The sequence below is a fragment of the Pituophis catenifer genome, unplaced genomic scaffold, assembly GCF_029215685.1.
Source record: "Pituophis catenifer annectens isolate HBS135680 unplaced genomic scaffold, rPitCat1.0.hap2 SCAF_1, whole genome shotgun sequence".
In the NCBI taxonomy this organism is placed as follows: Eukaryota; Metazoa; Chordata; class Lepidosauria; order Squamata; family Colubridae; genus Pituophis; species Pituophis catenifer.
The window spans coordinates 240,940,624-240,962,927 of NW_027256881.1; the positions used below are offsets into that span (position 1 = coordinate 240,940,624).

The 22,304-nt window shown below is 38.9% G+C and overlaps 1 protein-coding gene across 1 annotated transcript in view; it reads right to left on the minus strand.

The window, feature by feature from the left end:
- Positions 1–1,237: 1,237 nt before the first annotated feature.
- LOC139327512 (NACHT, LRR and PYD domains-containing protein 12-like) overlaps positions 1,238–22,304 on the minus strand; it is a 56,730-nt gene continuing 35,663 nt past the window's right edge. Inside the window, exons 12-16 of the mRNA XM_070957355.1 lie at positions 10,123–10,284; positions 9,770–9,940; positions 9,425–9,595; positions 5,958–6,146; positions 1,238–2,463 (exon numbers count right to left, since the gene is read on the minus strand). Of these exons, the coding sequence (XP_070813456.1) occupies positions 2,070–2,463; positions 5,958–6,146; positions 9,425–9,595; positions 9,770–9,940; positions 10,123–10,284 (1,087 nt within the window). The 3' untranslated portion in view covers positions 1,238–2,069. The remainder of the gene's footprint in view (positions 2,464–5,957; positions 6,147–9,424; positions 9,596–9,769; positions 9,941–10,122; positions 10,285–22,304) is intronic.

The following is a 22,304-nucleotide window of genomic DNA, read 5'->3' on the forward strand; positions in this document are numbered from 1 at the left end:
TTTCTTGCGATTTCATCAAGGTCTCTTGAATCATTTGGAGCATATTTTGCATACTGTTCATTGTCGGCTCTGCTTTATCTTTTTCCTTTCCTAGCATATTTTCAATTGACCATTGAGTTATGGGGGAAGCCATGGATGTTGGATTTGTGGTAGGCTTTTTTCCAGTTTTAGTCACTGTTGTTGTGGTTGACATTGTTAGATTTCTTGTAAAATTCTTCCACATAATCATATACATGTATTCTTCTGTTTGATTCAAGGCACTCTTCTATGTTTACTACTTTCTAATTTACTTTAATTGTTTAAATTCTTACAAACTTGATTTAAGTAATTCCACCCTTATTTACTTATTCTATTAGTGGTCTATTAGCAGTGTTCAAATTCTATATCTCAGTCAAACTAGTATCTATATGTATCTATGTATATCTCTATATATGTATGTATTTTATTCTAAAGTTATAGCTGTAGTTTTTTATTTATATTAGTATTCTGAATTCTATATTTGTCTTCTTTGCCTTTTACCACTGATTCTTGTATATCAATTCCTTCAATTTATTCACCACCACTCAAATCAACTTTTACCATTCCAATACTCTTTGACAGCCTTTTCCACTTTCATTTGGCAATGAAATGAAGTTCATTTGGCAAGGGAGAAAGCTCAGAATTAGGTTAAAAACTCTACAAGACACTAGAGACAGAGGAGGAGTAGCCCTCCAGGATTGGGAGACTTATTACCAAGCAGCATGCCTGACCTGGATAAAGGAATGGATTGAGTTGGGAAATAAAAGAACCCTAATAATTGAAGGCCATGGCTTACAGGTAGGTTGGCTTGCATTTTTGTGGGGCAAAAAAACATAAATCACATGAATATTTTAGAAGACATATAATCAGGAACTCACTACTATTAATTTGGAACAAAATTAAAAAGCAACACTATATGAGAATACCAAATTGGATTTCACCCATGAAACATTAATGCACCCAAATTTATTAGATTGGACTAAAATAATTAAATATAGGGATTTACTAAATGAAGTGGGAAAACTAAAAACAAAACAAGAATTGGAGCAGAATATGAATAGGGAAGTTGAATGGTGGATGTACTTACAAATTAGAGCAAAGTATACAGAAGACAATAAGACCAATCAGATACAATTGGAGCAAAACAAACTGGACAAAATTATATACGGGAAGGACAAAAAATTAATTAGTAAAATATATAAATTTTTATTGCGGCATAAAATGGAACAGGAAATATTGAAGGACACTATGATTAAATGGGCAAGAAATTTCAACCATATGATAGAATTAGAGAAGTGGGAAAGGATGTGGAAAACAAATATGAAATTGACAATATCAATGGCATACAAGGAAAACTAGATGAAAATGTTTCATAGATGGCATCTTCCGCCAGCTAGAATAGCAAAGATGCTCCCTGGTAATTCACCGAAATGCTGGAAATGTAAGAATAACTATGGAACTTACTATCATCTTTGGTGGACCTGCCCGGTGGCAAAGCAATTTTGGGCTAAAGTTAAAAAGTTTTTAGAGGAGATAATACAGAAACCAATAAAGGGAGAGCCAGAACAATTCTTACTAGGGATTCCCATAGAAAACTATACAAAGGAAATGCAATATTTAACACTACACATACTAACAGCAACCCACATAGTATATGCGCAAAATTGGAAGAAGGAAAGCCCACCATCAGAAGATGATGTAATTAAAAAAAATTTAGAATGCGCAAAGATGGACAAATTAACAAAGGAACTCAAGGAGAAAGAGGATACAGAATATTATAGAGTGTGGTATAGATGGTATGATTGGTTGGAGAATAGGAAAAATGAGAAAAAGGAATAAAGGAGAGGAGGAGATGAGGGGGGGAACGGAAAAAGTATGTTGAAGAGCAAGGTAAAATGTAGATGAAATATAGGAGGTTAGATAGCTTAAGCAGATTAAGATAAAGATAGAACATGTGTAAATAATAAGAAAGGATCACCTTAAATGTGCTGTTAACAAAAGAAAGTGATGTATATAAGTGTTTGTATGTCTTGTGTTTTGTTTTAATGTATTTAAAATAAAAAACTTTTTAATAGTAAAAAACAAACAAACAAAAAACAAAAATAAAATGTGGCTCTTGTCCTGAGTAGACTCGGCTTTCTTAGTTTTTCTTGTCTTATGGCAGCTCTGCACATGTGCTCCAACTGTTCCTCTGCCTTGCTTCTCTCTAGTTCCCACTCTGCCTCTAACACAGAGCTCTCGTCCGAGCTTTCATCAGCCCCCAGGACTGGCCAAAGTTCCTCCCCAAGCTCCTCACTGTCTGACTCTTCTGCCAACTCCACTGGCTGCCGGCGAGCCACAAAAGAAACAGGCAAGGATGAAGAAAAAACATTTGCATGGGAGGCTCTAGTCGTATGGTCCATGTTCACCCATTCTCCATTCTGTATAATATATTTTCCATTCAACCTATAATGAAAAAGAAAATCTTATTTTAATCCCCCAATAAAAGATAAATCCACAGTAATATCTTTATCAGACTGAGCAGGGACCCATCTGACCATCTTTGAAGGCAGACCCAAACCTCCAAATATAATCTGATGCAGCCAAGATAATTCAAAGATTTATTTGGTCACACTCATTCTAAGTACATCTCATCTGATTCAAAAAAAACCCTATATTTTAATTGTCAATAGAAGAATTTGCTATCCCTATAAAATCCATTTTAGGAAAAGAATTATTTCTTCTTTCTTCCTTGGTGTCCCCATATTACTCAAGTGCTCTGCATGATTTCCCCCGAAATCAGGCAAAAATCATAATTTTCTCATATTTTTATTACATCTCTCAATGTGAGTATTGCCCCTCCCCCTCCCTAATTTATCCAACCTGGTTCTCAGTTGATCCTTCCAAGCAATAGCCAAGAAAATATTTCCATGATTTAATCTTCTGTCCATGATGGTACTGGGTGGCCAACAATGGATAAGTTGAAAGGGCCATACTGAATGGAGCAGCCAGTGATGGATTTATTCAAGGGCTCACTTTGATTCAAGAGAAAAAGTTGACTACTAGAAGACTTCAAGGAATACTTGGGTTTAAGGCTCTATAATAAACTTTTAGGTCAAACCAAGAAGGTAAAAAAGTATGAAAGAAAATAGGAGTTTAAAAGTGATGTCATCAAATTTAAAAATAAAAATGGAATAGTGACCCAATAACGTTACTGTTTTGATATAGGCATTTTATATATATTATGTGGTGCTGGAAGGGTTTTTATATATATATTTGCAATGTTATCTGTTTACCTGAATTGAATTTTATATTTTAGACTTACAGTTATTTCATACTGTTACTCTCCAATTCAAAAAATTGAGATTGACTTGTTCTGGATCAGGCAGAGCTACATCTAACATGTTTTTCTTTCAAAGAGAATGAATGAGAGATCCTTACTTTGTCTTGGCTTAATTAAAATTGCTTTCAGGCTTCTCCAATCTGCTCAATATTTGGGGTTTGTAAGAGTCTGAAGCAAAGTCCAAGTCTGGCTATTAGTGAAAGTGAATCTTCAACCCAATCTGAGGTCCTGAGCAGAACAAGTTTTCATTGAGGATATCCTTGTACTTTGCTCCATTCAGCTTTCCCTCAATCCGGAGGAGTCTTTCAGTCCCTGCTGCTAAAAAGCATATCCACAGCATGATGCTGCCACCATCATGCTTCACTGTTGGGATGGTATTGAGCAGGTGATGAGCTGTGCCTGGTTTCCTCCAGACATAACATTTAGAATTGAAGCCAAACAATTCAATTTTGGTTTCATCAAACTAGAGAATCTTGTTCCTCAGTCTGAGAATCCTTCGGGTGTTTTTTTGCAAATTCCAAGCAGACTTTCATATGTTTTGCACTGAGGAGAGGCTTCTGTCTGGCCACTCTACCATAAAGCCCAGATCAGTGGAGGGCTGCAGTAATGTTTTTTTCTGGAACTCTGTCCCATATCCACACAGGATCTCTGGAGCTCAGTCAGAGTGACCATGAGGCTCTTGGTCATCTCTCTTACTAAGGCCTTTCTCCCCCAAACTGAATTGCTCAGTTTGAATGAGTGACATACTCTTAGAAAAGTCTGGGTTGTGCCAAACATCTTCCATTTGAGAATTATGGAGGACACTCTTAAGAACTTTCAGTACAGTGGAAATTTTATTGTAGCCTTCCCCAGATCTGTGCCTACAATAATCCTGTGTCTGTGCTCTGCAGGCAGTTCTTTTGACCTCATGGCTTTTGCTCTGCTATTGTATGCATTGTCAGCTGTGAGGCTTTCTATAGAGAGGTGTGTGCATTGGTGGGATTCAGTCAGTTTGCACCAATTGGGAGAACCGGTTGTTAACTTTCTAAGCAGTTCGGAGAACCAGTTGTTGGAAGAAATCTTAATTTTTTTCCCACTTTACAGGGCTAATTCTGTAAGGAAGGCAGGAAGGAAACATTCTTGTGTTGTTTCTAGCCTAAGCTTTATTGCCCTGCTTACAGAACCTGCCTCTCTAGTTAACCCTTACTACATTGTAACAGCTAAAGTGAAGTGCCCATCAATGTGAGTGACATTGAGTTGGCCATGCCCACACGGTCATAACACCACCTAGCCATGTCTACCTAGCTGGTCATTAGGGCAGAGAATCAGTTATTAAATTATTTGAATCCCATCACTGGGTGTGTGCCTTTCCAAATCATGCCCAATAATTTTAATTAACCACAGGTGGACTCCAATCAAGATGTAGAAACATGTCAGCAACTATCAAGAGAAATGGGAGGCACCAGAGCTAAATTTCACATGTTGTTGCAAAGGGTATGAATACTTATGCCAATGTGATATTTCAGTTAATTTACACACATACCTAAAAATCTGTTTTCAGTTTCTTGTTATGGACAGTGAGAATAGATTAATGAGAAAAGAAACTGTGAAATCAGACTGCAACATGACAAAATGGACAAAAGTGAAGGGGGTCTGAATACTTTTCGAATGCACTGTATATGTCTATCTTGAAAAGAAGATTTGTGAAAAATAAACTTAATCAGATCTATTCTTTGGACTGTAGAAAACTAATTTCAACAAACCCAACAAAGCTCAATCACGAAAGATTCAAAAGATCAGGGTTAGAGTGTTTGAAGATCTTGATCACTGTAATAGCAGAACTGACCCAGTGGGATACAAGGTTGGAGGACTGAAATCTTCTCTCCAGCAGTTTTCTTGCTCTACATACTAGCTTGCAATCCTTCCATCCTATATGTTAGCTCTTATTGTGCCACTTTTGAACATGAGTCTAATAGTCTTCTATAAGAGCACTACAGCACTCCTCCCCAAACAGTCCTGCTAACAAGTCAATGTGTTGGAGAAGGTTATCCAGTTAGAGGAAGCTTCCCCTCAATGCATCAATGAGCCCAGAGTATATTTTAATATTTTATGAAGAGCAACACGTGCCAGTCTCATTACTTACTGTAGGTGTGTTTGTTGGTTTATGACTAGCCATCTTTTGTAATGAGCTGCCTAGAGTTGTGCTACATTAGTAAAAACCAAAACTAAGCAAAATCAAAACATGGCAATCAGGCCATCATATATCATGCCATCACATTTTCCAGCAATTCTAAGAGACAAAGGATGCAATTGTGATAATTTTGCTGCTGGATCTGAAGGTTTTAATTATTACCATAGCAATTCAATTATTATATCTTATGTTTCTACAAGAAATAGATTAAAGATATCAATGCCTTTCTCAATAAAAACAAGAAAAAAGTTAGTAACAAGTTTCTCTTAAACAAGCAGTTTTAAAAACTTACATGGAATAAGTGAATAAATTCTCATTAACAAGGAAAATATATTCAAAATATCAGAAGTAAAATATTTCACTTCATTTGATTTAAATTAAAATGTCTCCATAATAAAATCTAAGAAATATGAACAATATAGAAATCAAACAAAACTAATGGCTTACCATAGCTCCTTTAACTTATGCCTTGAGTGTTTTAGTTCCTCACAGAGCAGCTTCGTCTCGTAGCCACTAATGCAGTCACCATGCAAATACAATTTACGTAGGTTCTGGTTTATCGTGACAATTCTTGCAATCTGTCTCCCAAAGGACAGAGAGTGCCCACAGAGTACTTCTAAGTACTCTCCATTAATCCTACATAGAAAGGTCAGAAAAATTACAAATAGATCTTTGAAATCAACTATGAACATATGTCTTGAAGAACCTGGATGGAATTTCATTATTTGTGGTCTCCCCGGATATGTTTACAAAAGACATCAATTATCAAGAGATAATTGTACACCTCTAACTGAAAATTCTGTTCACCTACATAAATCACTCTCCATCTTTGGCCCCCTCACACAGTGCTTGTCAAGATTTTCAAATTTAATAGCTGGAAAAATAGGGGTTGTACCAGGAGTCAGAACACACAGTTATAGCTGATTGGTGGAAGAGAGCTGACTCCTGTGTGAGGCAATCTGAGCTGTGATTGGTTGCTGTGGGTGTAAAGGGGGAATTTCCCTGTTTTCCCACCTGTGTGCTCTGTGATTTACCTCATGGTGCTCCTGTTTGCCTGACTATCTTGTTTGCTGAAAAATAGATGTAAAATATATTTATTTATATAAAACCACAAGTTTGTGTCAGCATCACTGACTTCATTTAGATACCTGCTGCACAATTCCCTGACAGGTTATGGGCCCAGAAGTGCCCTGAAGCACCAGTGTAAGTTTCTCTGAGGTAACAGTTTCTTCGTGATCCTGAAAAATGCTGAGGACAATTGGCCTGTAAAGACAGCATCATGCTATTTGTCATAGAAACGGCTTGTCTTAATGAGACAAATTATCTCTCATGGAGACTAAACCTGGAGATGTTTCTGCCGAGGTAGATTTGTGGACAGTGGTAAGCAATCCTCTAGCAAATCTCAATGAGGAGAGGCAAAGGCAAAATGAAAAAGCACTAGCTAACATAAGTTTGTGCTTGGCAGAAAGGCAATACATATACATGGACCAACATTGGCTAGAGAATGCTGGCTTACCTTACAAAGAATTTATGTAAGAGAGACTGAAAGCAGCAAAATAACTCTCACAAGAACACTTTATAGAGTAAGGTTAAAGTGTGAAGAAAATCTGTCAGATCACCTCCAGTTTATGAGGAAAACCTTCCTTGAATTAAAAGAACAAGGAATGATCAAGAGATAATTGTGTGCTTTCAGAAGCATAGAAAGTATATGTTATGCTCAGTGGTGGGATTCAAATAATTTAACAACCACTTCTCTGCCCTAATGACTGACTGAGAGGGTGTGGCTGGGTGGGCATGGCCAACTTGACGTCACTCACATTGAGAGGCGCCTCACCTCACACGGCCTTGCCTCACCCCTCCCCTCCCAGCCACTCCTTGTCACGCCTGTCCTGTCCTGACCTTGCCTGGCCCAGCTTCTCCTCGACTTACAACCACAATTGAGCCCAAAATTTATGTTGCTGAGTGAGAAATTTATTAAGTGAATTTTGCCCCATTTCACAACTTTTCTTGCAACGTTTGTTAAGTGAATCACCGCACTTTTTAAGTTAAGTGAATCTGTCCTCCCCACTGACTTTGCTTGTCAGAAGGTTGCAAAAAGGGATCACATGACCCTGGGAGAGTACAACCATAATAAATGTGAGACAGTTGACAACCATCTGAATTTTGATCACATGACCGGGGTGATACTGCAATGGTCATAAGTGTGAAAAACTGTCATCAGTCACTTTTTTCAGTGCCATTTTAACTTTGAATGATCACTAAATGAACTGTTGTCAGTCAAGGATTACCTATACAAAAATATAAAAAACTTGTTTACTTGCAAAAAGCTGCCCTAAATACCAATCATTAGATTAGAAATGGGGGAAATGCACACTGAAGATCAATGACAGTCACAGCCATCATGGAAACCTAAACCATTCTGTCTGAATACCTTCCTTTTCATCAACAATATCTGCAACCAAGAGTCACAAATCAGGCAGGGTGCCAGAGCACCTTGAGGAATTAAAATAGTTAAAATGCAATGATAACTATCAGCAGCCAACTTTTGCTCATAAAGTGAAACCCTTTAGTAGAGAAGTCATTTAAGCTCTCCAGAAAATGAGAGGGCATACTTGGGCTACAAAATGCCAAGCTAAAAAGACAAATTAACAAAGTATATAGGGGGCCCAGGTTCAAGTCTTTGCCCTCCCAAGCCACCCCTAGCAATGCAAGAGACTCCTGTCCCAAAGGTGCTTTTTCAAGAGGCAACTGGACTTTCTGGAAACTAAGAAAGTCCAGTTGCCTCTTGAAGAAAGCACCTTTCGGATAATCATGACCTGGTTGACTGAAGAATCCCCATAGACAAGAAACTCCTGTGCTCAGTGAACTGACAAAAGCACCCTTTCCCACCCAGGGGAAGCAATCTTTAGATCCACTTGCACAACTTAAAGATACCAGTTGGCCTCACTCACCTCACAAGATATCCTAAGATATCCTAAGGAAACCATCCAGATTTAAGTAAAGATCACATGCCCCCAGAAAGGCAGTAAAAAAAATCAGACAGAGTGCCAAGCTTGCATCCTGCCTCTTGGAAATACACCCCAAAAGGACAGTGCCAGGAACTATTAAAGCAATGTAAAAGGCTTAAAATAACCCTTCCCCTTTAAGAAAGTCAAGCCCCTAATAAGCACCAGCAAAGGAAAAAAATTCCAGAGAAGCTAAGGCTAAGACTGCAGAAAATCTGGGCGTACTGCCAAGAACCATTAACTGCTGTTACAATGTAACAAGTCTTAAGTCAAAGGGAGTTTTGGAAAAAACTTAAAGATAAGCAGGATTCAGCTAGAAACAACACAAAGAGGCACACCAGAATGTCTCCTTCCTGCCTTCTTGACAGGATTAACCCTTTAAGGTGGGAAAAACAAAAAGCTGTTGGAAGGAGATTTCTTCCAACAGCCAGTACGCCAAAATGCTCAGAAAGTTAACTAACAGTTCTCCCAAACTGGTGTGAACCGACTGAATCCCACAACTGGTTCCCTTGATAATACTTGGGGTTTAGGATATTTAGTCACGGACCCTTGGCCACACTTCCTTCACCCACAATCACCTGCCTCAGGCCATTTACAGCCAGCTTTCCTCCTCCATTGACCCTCCCCGCCCATTCTCATCTTTAACATGGACAAACAACCCTAACTCTCTCAGTGACTGTTTTTCCCAAATACTTCAGCAAGATCCCTATAGTGGCTCTTTGACAGACACTACACAAAGCCTGAATTAGAATAACTTCTTTGAAAAGAAACATGAACTCTAGTCTTGAAGCAGCCATAGAAAATATTATTATATAATGTATTAAAATTGCTTCCCTGTGGATATATTTCCAGAATAGAATCGTTTAAGAGAAATAACATAAATCAAATTAAAAAACACTGCTTACTCACCGTAGTACTTCTAATTTACAGTCTGAATGTTTGAGCCCTTCACAAAGCATTTCCACTACTGTATCAATATTGTTGATGGGAAACAACTGTAACTCTTTCAGTGTTTGATGTTTCCTGAATACATCTGAAAGATGACTGCTGAAAAATTTAGTCAGAAACTTTCCACCAAGTCTGTAAGGAAAAGAGCAAAATACTACAATTATTTCTTGAAAAGCAAGCATGGATTGTGTTTTGTAGAATTTGAAGAGAATGTGGTTATATATGGCAAATGATTTCACTCCCTGGCTATATTTCTGGAAGACAAATACTCAAGAGAAAGTAACGTATATCAAACTGATCACTCACCCTAGTTTTTCTACATTACAGTTTGGATGTTTGAGCCCCTCACATAACATTTTCACTGCTTTCTTATTTGTGTCATTGGATAATAAATCCAACTCTCTCAATCTCGTTTTTTTCCTTAGTATTTTGGCAAAAGACTCACAGAAGGATTCTTTCAGGAACCGTCCCTCAAGCCTGTAGCAAAAAGGGCAAAATATTACGATTATTCCTTCAAAAACAAGTATGGACTGTATTCTGATATGAATTGCAGAATATGGGTATATATGGCAAATGATGTCTCTCCCTGGATATATTTCTAGAGCACAAACAGTCAAGAGAAAGTACATCAAATTAACAAAAAAACAGTGATCACTCACCTTAGTTTTTCTATTTTACACTCTGGATGTTGGAGCCCCTCACACAGCATTTCCTCTACGTTTTCATCTAGACTGCAGAGAAATAACTGTAACTCTCTTAATCTCTTAAGTACTTCTAAAAAATCACTGCTGGATGAGTTGGACAGAAATCCTTCATGAATGCTGTGGAAAAGAGCACACACAGACACAAAAATAAAATTATTTAGTTTATACAATACAGAGTAACAGAATTGGAAGGACACTTGGAAGTATTCTACTTTGACTCACTCTCAGCAGAGATCCTATGCTATTCTGTACAAATGGCTGTCCAATCTCTTTAAAAACCACCATTGATAGAGCACCCACAATTTCTGGAGGCAAGCATTTTCACTTATTAATTGTTCTCACTGCCATGAAATTTCTTCTTAGTTCTAGGTTGGATCTCTCTTTAATAATCCTCTACCTGTTACTTCTTCTCATTCCTTGAAGTGCTTTGGAGAATAGGTTGATGCCCTCTTCTCTGTGACTGCATCTCAAATATTGGAAGATTACTGTAATGCCACCCCAGTCCTCTTTATTAGGCAAGTCATGGGTTTCATCTCATGTTGTGGTAATGAGAAACAACACCCTGTTCCTCATCCTGTCAGTGTTCAGAGTAACGCATCCAAAGAAATCAGAACTCTGAGACAGGAAGAACATGTTTATTGGATACATCATATTGGCACAGCTAGTGAAAACCAACTCTGAAGTTTCCTGCGGTTATAGCATAATTAAAAGAGTAGCTGTTTCCCTCCCCAAACTCCCAAGTCACATTATCCAATTAAAGCAGTTGACGGGCTCTTTGGTCACTCCTTTCCTCCTTCAACTGCTACTTGTTGGGATGATCTTGATTCCCATGGGAAGACTCTTTGTTATGTCTATGAGACAGTCTATTTACTCCCCCTGCCCCCTTATCCTCCCAGTGTACATGGCAAGTTTGATTCAGAGTTGACAGTCAGACCTTCCTCCTTAAAGCATGAGAAATTTCTGGAAAATGCAAGCATAAAACAGATTAGTTCTTCTTCAACCACCCCTTCCCTCCCTAAGGGGTTCTTTTGGCTTCCGAGGGTATTTGTCATGAAACGTTTTAGTTAACTGATCTGCTTTCACATCCTTACTTTTTACCCAGGTGGCTTCTGAAAGCAGATACCCCTTCCACTGTTAGATACTAACTTTTTGTTATATAATCCAAGAGTCTAGAATCCTTTTTACTTTGTAATGAGTTTCTCCCTGCACTATGATTGGTCTTGGGGCTACCCGGGCTATAGCTTCAGCTGATACTCTATTACTGGTCTTAACAGACTGTTATGAAAAACCAGATGCACTTTCCCTATTAGATGGGGGAGTTTTAGGTCCACTATAACAGAGTTAATGATTTTCACGATGGGGAAAGGCCCTAGGAATTTTGGTCCTAGCTTCTTGCAGGGCAGTTTTAACTTCAAATACTTGGTGGAGAGGTAAACCTTGTCCCCAATTTGGAATGGTGGTTGGGGGATTGATGCTTATCAGCTTGGACTTTCTGAATTTTGGCAGCCTCGTTGAGAGCCCATTTTATATTTTCCCATGCTTTCCTCAGTGAATTCACTCATTTGGTTAAGGTCACTGAGGAGGGTGGCTCCCAAGGGAACTCAGGCATGGGGACAAGCTCCCATCCATGTAGCTATTTTGAATGGGGTGAGTCTGGTACTACTATGTATGTACAGCATTATTGTATATTACCTCAGCGAAGGGCAGCAAGTCCTTGTTGGTAGTTGATGTAGCACCTCATGTATTTTTCTATCATTGCGTTAGCTTATTCTACCACCCCATTGGTACTCGCATGAAAAGCTAAGCCCCTGGGAGGACCCAATTCACCTAATAAATTCCTTCCAGAACTTGGCTGTAAATTGAACCCCTTGATCTGAGATGATCCTCCTAGGAACCCCATGCAGCCTGTAAATGAGCTTTAAGAATAACTTGGCTAGTTTATGGGATGACGGGAGACCAGGGCAGGCTATGAAATGGGCTTACTTAGAGAAGAGGTCAATCAGTGTCCAAATGACAGTGTTTCCCCCACTTTCTGGAAGCTCCACTATGAAATCCATGGCAATTTCTTCCCATGGATGGGATGGGCCGACTACTTGTTGAGGAATCCAGGAGGTTTTCCTGGTCTTTTTTTCATAGTGGCACCAACTGCACAACTTTTGACATAGTTATCAATGTCTTTCTTCATTCTCGGCCACCAAAATTGTCTCTAGAGTTTTTAGAAACCCAAAGTGTCCTGCTTGTTTTGTGTCATGGCTCCGCTTGAAGTCGAAGGGTACTGGGGACATATAGTTTAGAGCCCTTCCAGGCTAGTCAATCCCTGGAGGTTAGTAGCTTCTTGTTGTCCCTGTACCAAAGATGGAAAAGCAGTTCAGTTTTGAGGTTCTGAATTAGAACCCCCGCCCCCTCGCAGCTCATCGCTTTCGCATTTGCTGCCTGGTCATGGCTTGTGTCACTCTCTGGGAAGGAGGAATCATGGCATGGATCACCTCCTAAAACTTGTATTGTGGCATTCATGACAGAGCATCTGCTAAAAGGTTTTTCTTCCCTTGGATGTACTTCAAGGTGAAATTAAAATGGTTGAAGTATTGCGCCTACCGAACCTGCTTGGGAGAAAGTTTCCATGGGGTCCTAAGAGCCTCCAGATTTTTATGATTTGTCCATATTTCAAAAGGCACTTTGCTTCCTTCAAGAAAGTGGCGCCACATTAGCAGAGCCCAGCAGACTGCATAGGCTTCCTTCTTCCACATTGCCAACCCCTTTTTGGGCTTAATAAGCTTTCAGGAGGTGTATGCACATGGTTGCAGGTTCTCCTCCAGTTTCTCTGAAGGAGAACTGTGGCCACTGCCATATAGCTGGCATCTGCCTGGATGATAAAAGGCATCTCTGGGTCAGGGTTTTAAGGACTGGTTCTTTAGCAAAGAGCGTTTTGAGCATTTTGAAGGCTTCTTGGAATTTCAGCGTCCATTGCAAGGGTTGACTTGGTCATGGTTTCACTTCCCCCCTCCAGTTTTTAGTAGTTTGGAGATTGGGAGGGCAAATTCTGCAAAGGAGGGAATCAATTGCTGATAGACATTTGCAAGGAAGCTTTGGAGTTTTCTTTTCCTGGATCCATTTTGACCCAAACACTGGATACTTAGTACCCCAGACAGTCAAGGCTGGTCTTATGGAATTCACATTTGGATAGTTTGGGATAGAGGTTTTCTGCTAGACATTTTTTGAGTACTTGCCAAACCAATTTAACATGCTCCTCCATTTTCTTGGTAAAGATGAGGATGTCATCAAAGTACACAAGGACCCCTTTGTATAGGTGCTCATGCAGCACTTCATTCATCAATTGTATGAACACCACAGTGCTCCTTGGAGGTCAAAAAACATCACTTTGAACTGAAAGCTTCCTAATGGGCAGTTCAATGCTGTTTTCCACTCGTCCCTCTCTTTAATTCTCACTTGCCTCTCGCAGATCTAGCTTGGGAAAGATTTTCTCTTTTGCCAAGTGGGCCAGTATGTCTTTCATCAATGGGAGTGGGTACATATTTACCATGAAAACACTGTTTACTTAAAATATTCTACATTCCCTGAACTTCACCCAGTATGGTGCTCTGAACTAGCAGCATTCTAGTTCATTTCTTTGTTCTGCTAGACAATGTATGGTTTGATAGCTACAGAGCAGGTCTCTATAACTACTTCAGTGCTGGATTAGAAAAGGAGTAGTATGGAATTGCCCTGAAGCTCCTTGGATGACATTCCTTGGCTGGCGGGGTGAATATTCAGCAAATTTCTTCTCCCTAGTAAGTTTGCCAAAGAAGAAGATTTATATCATGTCCACCCAGTCATCTTCAAAGATGCCTCTATTTTAACTTCACACTTTGCAATGTTTTTTTTTCCTTTTTCCTTTTTGCATGTTAATTGCTGGCTGTGTGATCGAATTTAGATACCTTCCCTCTTTGTGGACTTTAATTGATTTAATAACATTGGAGGAATGTCTTGAAATAATTACTCATTCCATATGGAAAAGACAAATGGCAACAAGGGGGAGGGGGTTTAGATTACTGAAAAAATGAACTACTGATTTAATAATATTGAACTTCTTCCAAAAAGATTATATATGTTATCAACTTGAAAAGACTTTACATCTTTATTCTATTTCTTCCGTACTCTACATATAATTCTTGGCTTTCAACAGTATGTTAAAAGTTTAGAAACCTCTTTTTTTTCTCTATTTATTTGCATATCCACACTATTTGCTCTACCAGTTGCTTAGTTTTGGAACTTATCTGACTTTGAAAAGAAAACAGTGTATTCTTGCCTGCTTTTCTGCTGCAAGCAACTGGCTGTGTCAGAGTGCGCACAGTTTTAATATGTGACATAACACAGGAGCAATAATAGCAAACAGAGGTTTGTAATAAACAGTGGTTTTATCTACAAAAGAATATATATTATACATACATGTACTATAGGCAGAGGTCAAACAATCAGCTATTACAGCAGGAAAGAACATATGGTGAGATAAAGATGCCCTAACAGGGCCTCTTCTTATTATACAGGTTTTTAAAGGGATAACAGCCAAAAGCCTTGCTGACTCATTCCCATGATTACATCATTGCATCATTGTAGCAGCTGGTCAGCTCTTAAATCACTGCCCTGACAGGCTGTATGAGAGGATATTGGCAAAAACGCCTAAGAAGGAATTGAAAGTATTAAAACATGATTTGGACAAGCCCAGCACCAAATTTGTTTTGGAAGTATTTGAGAAAAGGTTTTTTATAACACAATAAAAGAGATGAATAAAAAATCTGATAAAAATTTGAATCATTAGTATCAGAGCTAAAACAAACTAAAGAAGATATTTAAAATATACAGATTAGATTGGATGAGACATACACAACGTTAGATCTTCTTAACCAACATTTATTTTTACTGGATCTGAAACAGAAGGAAATTTTTCTGCATCTTATGGGAATATCTGAACAAATTCATAATTTAAGTGATGTAATTGTAACAGAAATGATTAAATGTTTTAATGATGAGAAAGTAGACTTCTCTAAAGAAATTGACAAGATTTACAAAATAAATTCAGCATATGCAGCCAAAAGACAGCTGCCAGGAGATGTTAGGATCCAATTTATAAGAAAAACTATTGAAGAGCAACTAATTCAGAAACATTACCACAAGAGATTCAACATTTTTGGAAAAGAGGTGCAAATATTCAGAGAAATTCCAATTATAATATTAAGGAAACACAAAGAATATTTTTTCCTGACAGATATCCTGAAACAAAGTAATATTCCCTTTCGCTTGGATGAGCTGGAAGGGGTTATCTTTACTTTTATGGTTGAATATGGAATAATTGAATATTTACAACAACGTAATGACAAACAGGTTGCATTAATCTTTTTGGACGCAGAAAAAGCTTTTGACAATTTGAACTGGGCCTTTATGTTCAAAGATGGATTTTGGATTGGGCTTTATAGAGGGTCTGAAGCAGTGGTGGGATTCAGCTGGTCTGGCCAGGTTCGCACGAACCAGTAGTGCTGCACACCTCCTTGCCCCTCCCAGCCATGCCCCTTCCCCTTCCCCTTCCCCTTCCCCTTCCCCTTCCAGCCACTCACCTTGGATGAGGCTGAAGATATGTTGCTGGAACTGAACGGCCAGACTTTAAAACATTTTAAAGTAGCCTGGAGCAAGAATCCCTTTCTCTGTCCCCCCCACCCCCCACGCCTAGCCCATTTGGAAGATATTGAGTTTTGCTATTGCTGACTACCTCCTCCATGCTTCCTAAATGAGGTAGATTGAGTGGGAAGTGGCTGGGGTGTATGGGTGTGAAATTAAGCCTCCTTCCTATAAAATCCATTCAGAAAGCACAAAGGAGCAGATATGGTTTAATTCTGCTTCAGCCCAGATTGCGGGAGAGAAAGTAGTTTAAAATTTTTATTTAATTGACTAATTCATTGGAAATTGCCGTGTCATGGCTTTTCATGGGATGTAGTGCTTATGATGGGCTATAAACAGGTAATACTCAGCCTTAAAATTATGTTATGGAGGTAGAAAGGCAATTAGATTTGCTGGCCTTCCTAGATATGATTTTCAGTAGTCAGCCTCTGCTGTTTTACACTACTAATATAATTAAATCAAATACCTATCTCTAAATTTAAGACAGCACTAACCCTAGAACATTTTTATGAACTAGGAACAGCCATCCTGGAAGAGAAATTTAAGGAAAAAAACTTTCACCAAAACCTCCAATTACATTTGTTATTCAAGCATAGTAAGAACATATTTATATGTAGTTTGCTTGGATTACCAGATTAACAGCAAAGGCTCAATGCAGAAGCCAAATGTTTGCAAGTTTCTGATGATAAGATTTTGAAATAGTTCCACCAGGTTTAGTCACTGTCAGGACAGGAGAAGATACAAATTTTCCTCGGCTTTTTATTTCAATGTTTACATATAATTTTGCTTTCCTGAAGGCCAACTCTATCAAATGCACCCTAACCACACATGGTAAGTGCTAAGCAGTAATCATATAATACAATATATGAATGTTACCTTAATTGAGGTCGATGCATGCCTCATAATCTTATAAGGCAGTATTTCTCCAGTCTCTGAAAATCCAGCAAATTCAATAACAACAGTTCATCTGCAGCTCTCAAAACAGTTATTCTTCAAGTTGCCCCATAGACTTTATAAATATAAAGTCAGAATAGAGACATTCTGAGAAAATGTACTGGAAATACGATTGAGTATTCGTAAATCTGTGCCTTTGGAACCAGTAAAATTTATTTTCCAGTAAATGTACATAAGTTTGGAATTTGTGAGCACACAAATCAAGGCTTGCCATTATGCAAGGGTTGAACTAACTGAAGCAGTATCTTAATTATCTGCAGTTCTCATTCATTTCACAGGGAGCATTTTGATCATCTTGGTTTACTGGTGTCAGTGCTTGTCAAAAGGAACTGGGAAAGTAAGTCTGCTTCTGGATTAATCCCTGTTCAGGCAGTACATTTCAGCAGAAAACTAAGAAGATTGCTGAACTGCAGCATTAATTTTATTGAATGTTAAGTCTGTGAGTGTGGATAGAATTTCAGGCATTTCAGTTGGAAGCCAGAATGAGTGGAAACTGGAAGAAAAACTAGTAAATATGTATTTGGATTTTACAGGTATCCTTGGTGAAGCATTCTGTCTAAAATTCTACACAGACTAATGGTTATGTTGGATGATAAACTACTATAGCTTTTTCCAGTATCAATTTATTTACAGAATGCATATATAATGATTATATATTTTTCTGGCTTTATGGTCTGTAGTTAATGAGGGTAAAATTATTTGGAGCAGAAGTTGCTCTGCTGCTTCCAAACTAAATGATGGTTAATAAAGCCTCTGAAAAGCCACAGTCTTTTTGTCACCAAGCATGGAGAAATATATATGCAATTAATAATAATAATTTATTATATTTGACTTGACTCCAGCAACTCAAGAAAATCTACTTTGTTTCAGGCCATGCCCACCCAGTCACACAATTACCCAGCCAGGCCTGCCCAGCCACATGACCACCAAGCCATGTGCCCACACAGTCACGTGACAACCAAGCCACGCCCACCTAGTCACATGACCACCTAGTCACACCCATCAAACCATGCCCACAGGACTGGAGGTAAAATTTTTTGAATCCCACCACTGGTCTGAAGTCCATCTATACACTCCAGAAAGCTTGAATCATGGTGAATGGAGACTTTACAAAGTCAATTGCAATCCAGAAGGGAACAAGACAGGGGTGTCTATTATCCCCTTTATTATTTGTTCTAGTGTTGGAACTGTTGAATAGAGATATTAGACAGACTAACAGAGCAAAAGGACTACAAATTAAAGTGCATAATTACAAATTACGTGCATTTGCTGATGATTTGGTATTGATTGTGCAAGATCCGCTAGAGAACATTGAACATGTTATGAGGAAGATTAAAATGTTTGGAAAAATGGCAAGTTTAAGAATAAATAAATCATAGATGACAATACTGACTAAGAACATAAAGATGGAAGATCAGAATAAATTGGAATTTAACACTGGTTTTAAAGTTGTGAAAAAAGTACAGTGCTTGGTGGTGACTCTTACTGAGGAAAATTCTAAGCTTTACAAAAATAATTATGGTGAAATATGGAAGGAGATAAAATTGGATTTAAATAGATAGCAAAAATTACATTTGTCATTAATGGGAAGAATTTCAGTAATTAAAATGAATGCACTACCTAGAATGTTATTCTATTTTAGACTATACCAATATTGATTAGATATTCTACTTTGAAACAGCATAGAAAGATATATCTAAATTTATTGGGCAAAATAAAAAAACAAGAATTAAATATAAGCTACTACAAGATTCTAAAGATAGAAGAGGTCTGGGTTTGCCAGATCTTAGATTATGTTATGATGCTTGTCATCTGGTACGGCTAAAAGATTGGGTAACTTTAAAAAAGTCAAGGCTGTTAGACCTTGAAGGTTTTGATTTGGGTGGCATGCCTATCTGCGGTATGACAAAGTAAAAGTTAATCTTGGCTTTCAGATTCACGTTATTAGGCAATTGATTGGATGTGTGTGGTGGAAGTATAAAAGAAGATTAGCTGATAAAGTGCCACTTTTGCTATCACCTCATGAAGCATTACATAAAGCAGAGATGATTTCAGAATGTAAATGGTGACATATTGAGATGTATTGATCTTTGAAAAAGAGGGATTTAAGATAAAAATAATAGAACAACTAATAAGTGAAGGACTTGCTTGTGATTGGTTTAATTATTATAGATTTTTGAAAGATTTAAACTTGATAAAAAGTTTTGTTTTCATAGAACTAAATAAGAATTTGACATTAATTAATGTTCTAGAGATTGAACACTTGATTTCTAAAGTATATAAAATGCTACTCAAGATGAATCTAGAAGATGAAGAGGTTAAAGACTGTATGGTAAAATTGGGTATAATATAATGCCAGATAAATGTGAGAAAATATAGATGAAGGGATTAAAATTTACATTAAATTATAGTTTGAAAAAAAAACATTTATAAAATGATGTATTGTTGGTCCTTGACCCCTGATAGAATAGCGAAAATGTAGAAAGGGATTCTAATAAGTGCTGGAAATATAGTTAAAATCCAGGTTCATTTTCTCATATGTGGTGGTCTTGCAAATATGTGAAAACTTACTAGATACACATAACAATGACAATGAAAAAATATTTAAGATACCAATATTAATGAAACTCGAAGCTCTTCTTTTAGGTACAATGGACAAGTCAATTGAAAAACAATTTGGGATGCTATTCCTTTACATGGTGACAGCTGCAAGGATTGTACTTGCCAAACACTGGAAAGAAGAAAAGATGCCGACTGTTGAAGAATGAATTTTGAAAATGAGTAAATTAGCAGAGATGGCGAAATTAACTGCTTTGATTAGAGATAATGGATTAGACAGCTGTATATCTAATCAGCTGGAAATCATTTGTGGACATTCTAAGTGCTAAATATAAATAACAGATGGCTAACAGAGGGATTTGAGGGTTTGTGTAATATTTAGCTCAAACTGTTGACTACTTTTTCTTCTTTATACAATACACACATACACACACATACACACACAAATAGAAACATGTTTGTAAAAGGGGAGGAGAATTTATTGCTTTTTCTTTTCTTCCAGCACTCAGCCAGGGTGGATCCTACATGTTATATGTTAAATTTAATTGACAACATTTCCTTCCTTTTTTGTATACTATTTATTGTTGTTGTTGTTGTTGTTGTTGTTGTTGTTGTTGTTAGGGTTGAATGTATTTTTATTTGGTTTAATTTTGTTTGTTTTACTGTTCTGTATTTTATAGTTTATGATAAAACAATATATTTAAATTGAAAAAAATGTTCTGCATTCCCTGATTGGATGTTTACTTTTCATTGGGAGTAGAGAGGAAAACACCACCTGTGCCCGCATCTTTTTGGCTCATAGCTTCTTGATATGGTTTTCAGGCTCTTTGTCATATGACTCATCCCCATGTGAATGAGGAGAAAAGAATAATAATAATCTCTGGATTTAATTATTTTCATAAGCCTCTCTGTCACATCTTTGAACTTTGCTCCTGAGGTACAGCAAACTACTTTAGATAGACTGTCTGATCTACAAAGTGCTCTGTGCATGTTCATGTGCAGCATGTATTTATTTATTTATTTATTTATTTATTTATTTATTTATTTATTTATTTATTTATTTATTTATTTATTTATTATTTTATTTTTCAAATTTATATGCCGCCCTTCTCCCATAGGACTCGGGGCGGCTCACAAAATAAAAACAACACAACAATCCCAATACTAAAATTAGTCAATTTAAAATCCCCAGACAATTAAAAACCCCACGGCAGATCAGGGAATTTGCTGAAAAAGCCATGTCTTCAGCTCAGCGTGGAAAGTACGGAGGTCAGGGGCCGTCCAGAGCCCGGTGGGTAACCCATTCCAGAGGGTCGGTGCGGCCACGGAGAACACTCTAATCCTGGGGGCTGCCAGCCGACACTGTTTGGTGTGCAATGTGCATGTGCATGCACAGCATGCACTTTGCGCACAATGAGCATGCGTGGCCAGCGAACTGGTAGCAAACCGGTTCAGATTTCACTTCTGCATTGGTCTATATTTAAAGGTTTATTCTTGTGTTACTTAATTGTTCCTTATGGTGTTCAATTTGGTTGCAATCTTTTTCCTTTAATTGGAGTTCCTCATTTTGTTGTTTAAGTTTCAGTGGCTAGACTTGTCTCTAGTCCAGTGATGGCGAACCTTTTTGGCATTGCATGCCAAAAGTCTGAGCGTGCGAGCGCTATCGCGCTCCCGCTTGCCGGAACCCATAATGCAATGCGTGCCCCTATTTACGCATGTATGCACAACACCCCCATGCTCCCTCTACACATGCGCCCACATTGTGTATGCTTGCCCTCCCCATTGCGCCCCCCCACTTTTTCCAAGTGGGCCGGCATACCTCTTACCAGAGGACAACTAGGTACCAGCCCGTTCCCTGGTGAGACAGCTATTCCCCACCCGGCACATGGCGCTGCCAAGATGGCAGGGCCAGAAGTACCCCCGAGAAAGCTCTGAATGAGCGGCTTGCCTGGGCTCCTTCCCACTGGGAGCTGCAGGCCAAGCAGGTGGTGGACGGGGACTGGCTGCACCTATCACCACCTAAGTGGAAAGCCCAAAGAGGGGCATCCCAGATGCTTATGCTGCCCTCAGCGCTTCCCCAACACCTGCCTGCTGCCACCGACGCTGAGCACTCGGCCGCCACATTCGCCCAGCTCGGCCCCGCAATTCTGCTCAGTTCAAGTTCATGGAAATCATGTGGTGGCCCTTGAAACTTTAGGAGGGAACTGGATCCGAGACCGGGAGGCAGCCTTTCGCGGAGCCAGCCCAATGGGGAACTGAAAAGAGAGGGGCTTTTCCCTTCTTCCACCTTGCTCATGGGCTGTGGGGTTTGGGGTGGCTCTAGAGCCGGAATTCGCTTGGCTGATGATCGGGCAACTCCAAAGTTTCCTGGTGTTCGTTCTCTTGCCTGTCTTCTTTCCCTGTTTAAAAGAGCCGCGCTTGTAGGGGGGAGAGATCTGACTAAAGAGCTGTGCTTTAGCTGTGCTAAAGAGCTGCCTCCTGCCTTCCCCGATCTCCAAAGTTTTTCCCCCATCGAATCCTAGCTTTCTCCTGCCTTCCCTGATCTCCAAAGTTTCTCCCCCATCGAATCCTAGCTTTCTCCTGCCTTCCCCGATCTCCAAAGTTTCTCCCCATCGAATCCTAGCTTTCTCCTGCCTTCCCCGATCCCCAAAGTTCCTCCCCCATCGAATCCTAGCTTTCTCCTGCCTTCTCCGATCTCCAAAGTTTCTCCCCCCATCGAATCCTAGCTTTCTCCTGCCTTCTCCGATTGAGTGCCTCCTGCCTTCTGTGCCTCCTCAGATCTTTTCAGTTTCTCCCCCCATCGCGTGCTAGCTTTCTCCTGCTTTCCTGCCACGGAGAGGCATCTGCAGAGGGTAGAACCTGCAGAGATCGGGGAAGGCCCTGCCTCCGTGCATGCGCGGCAGAGACTGGAAGACCAGCTGGCCGATGGGAGGTGCATGAATGTGCGGTGGACC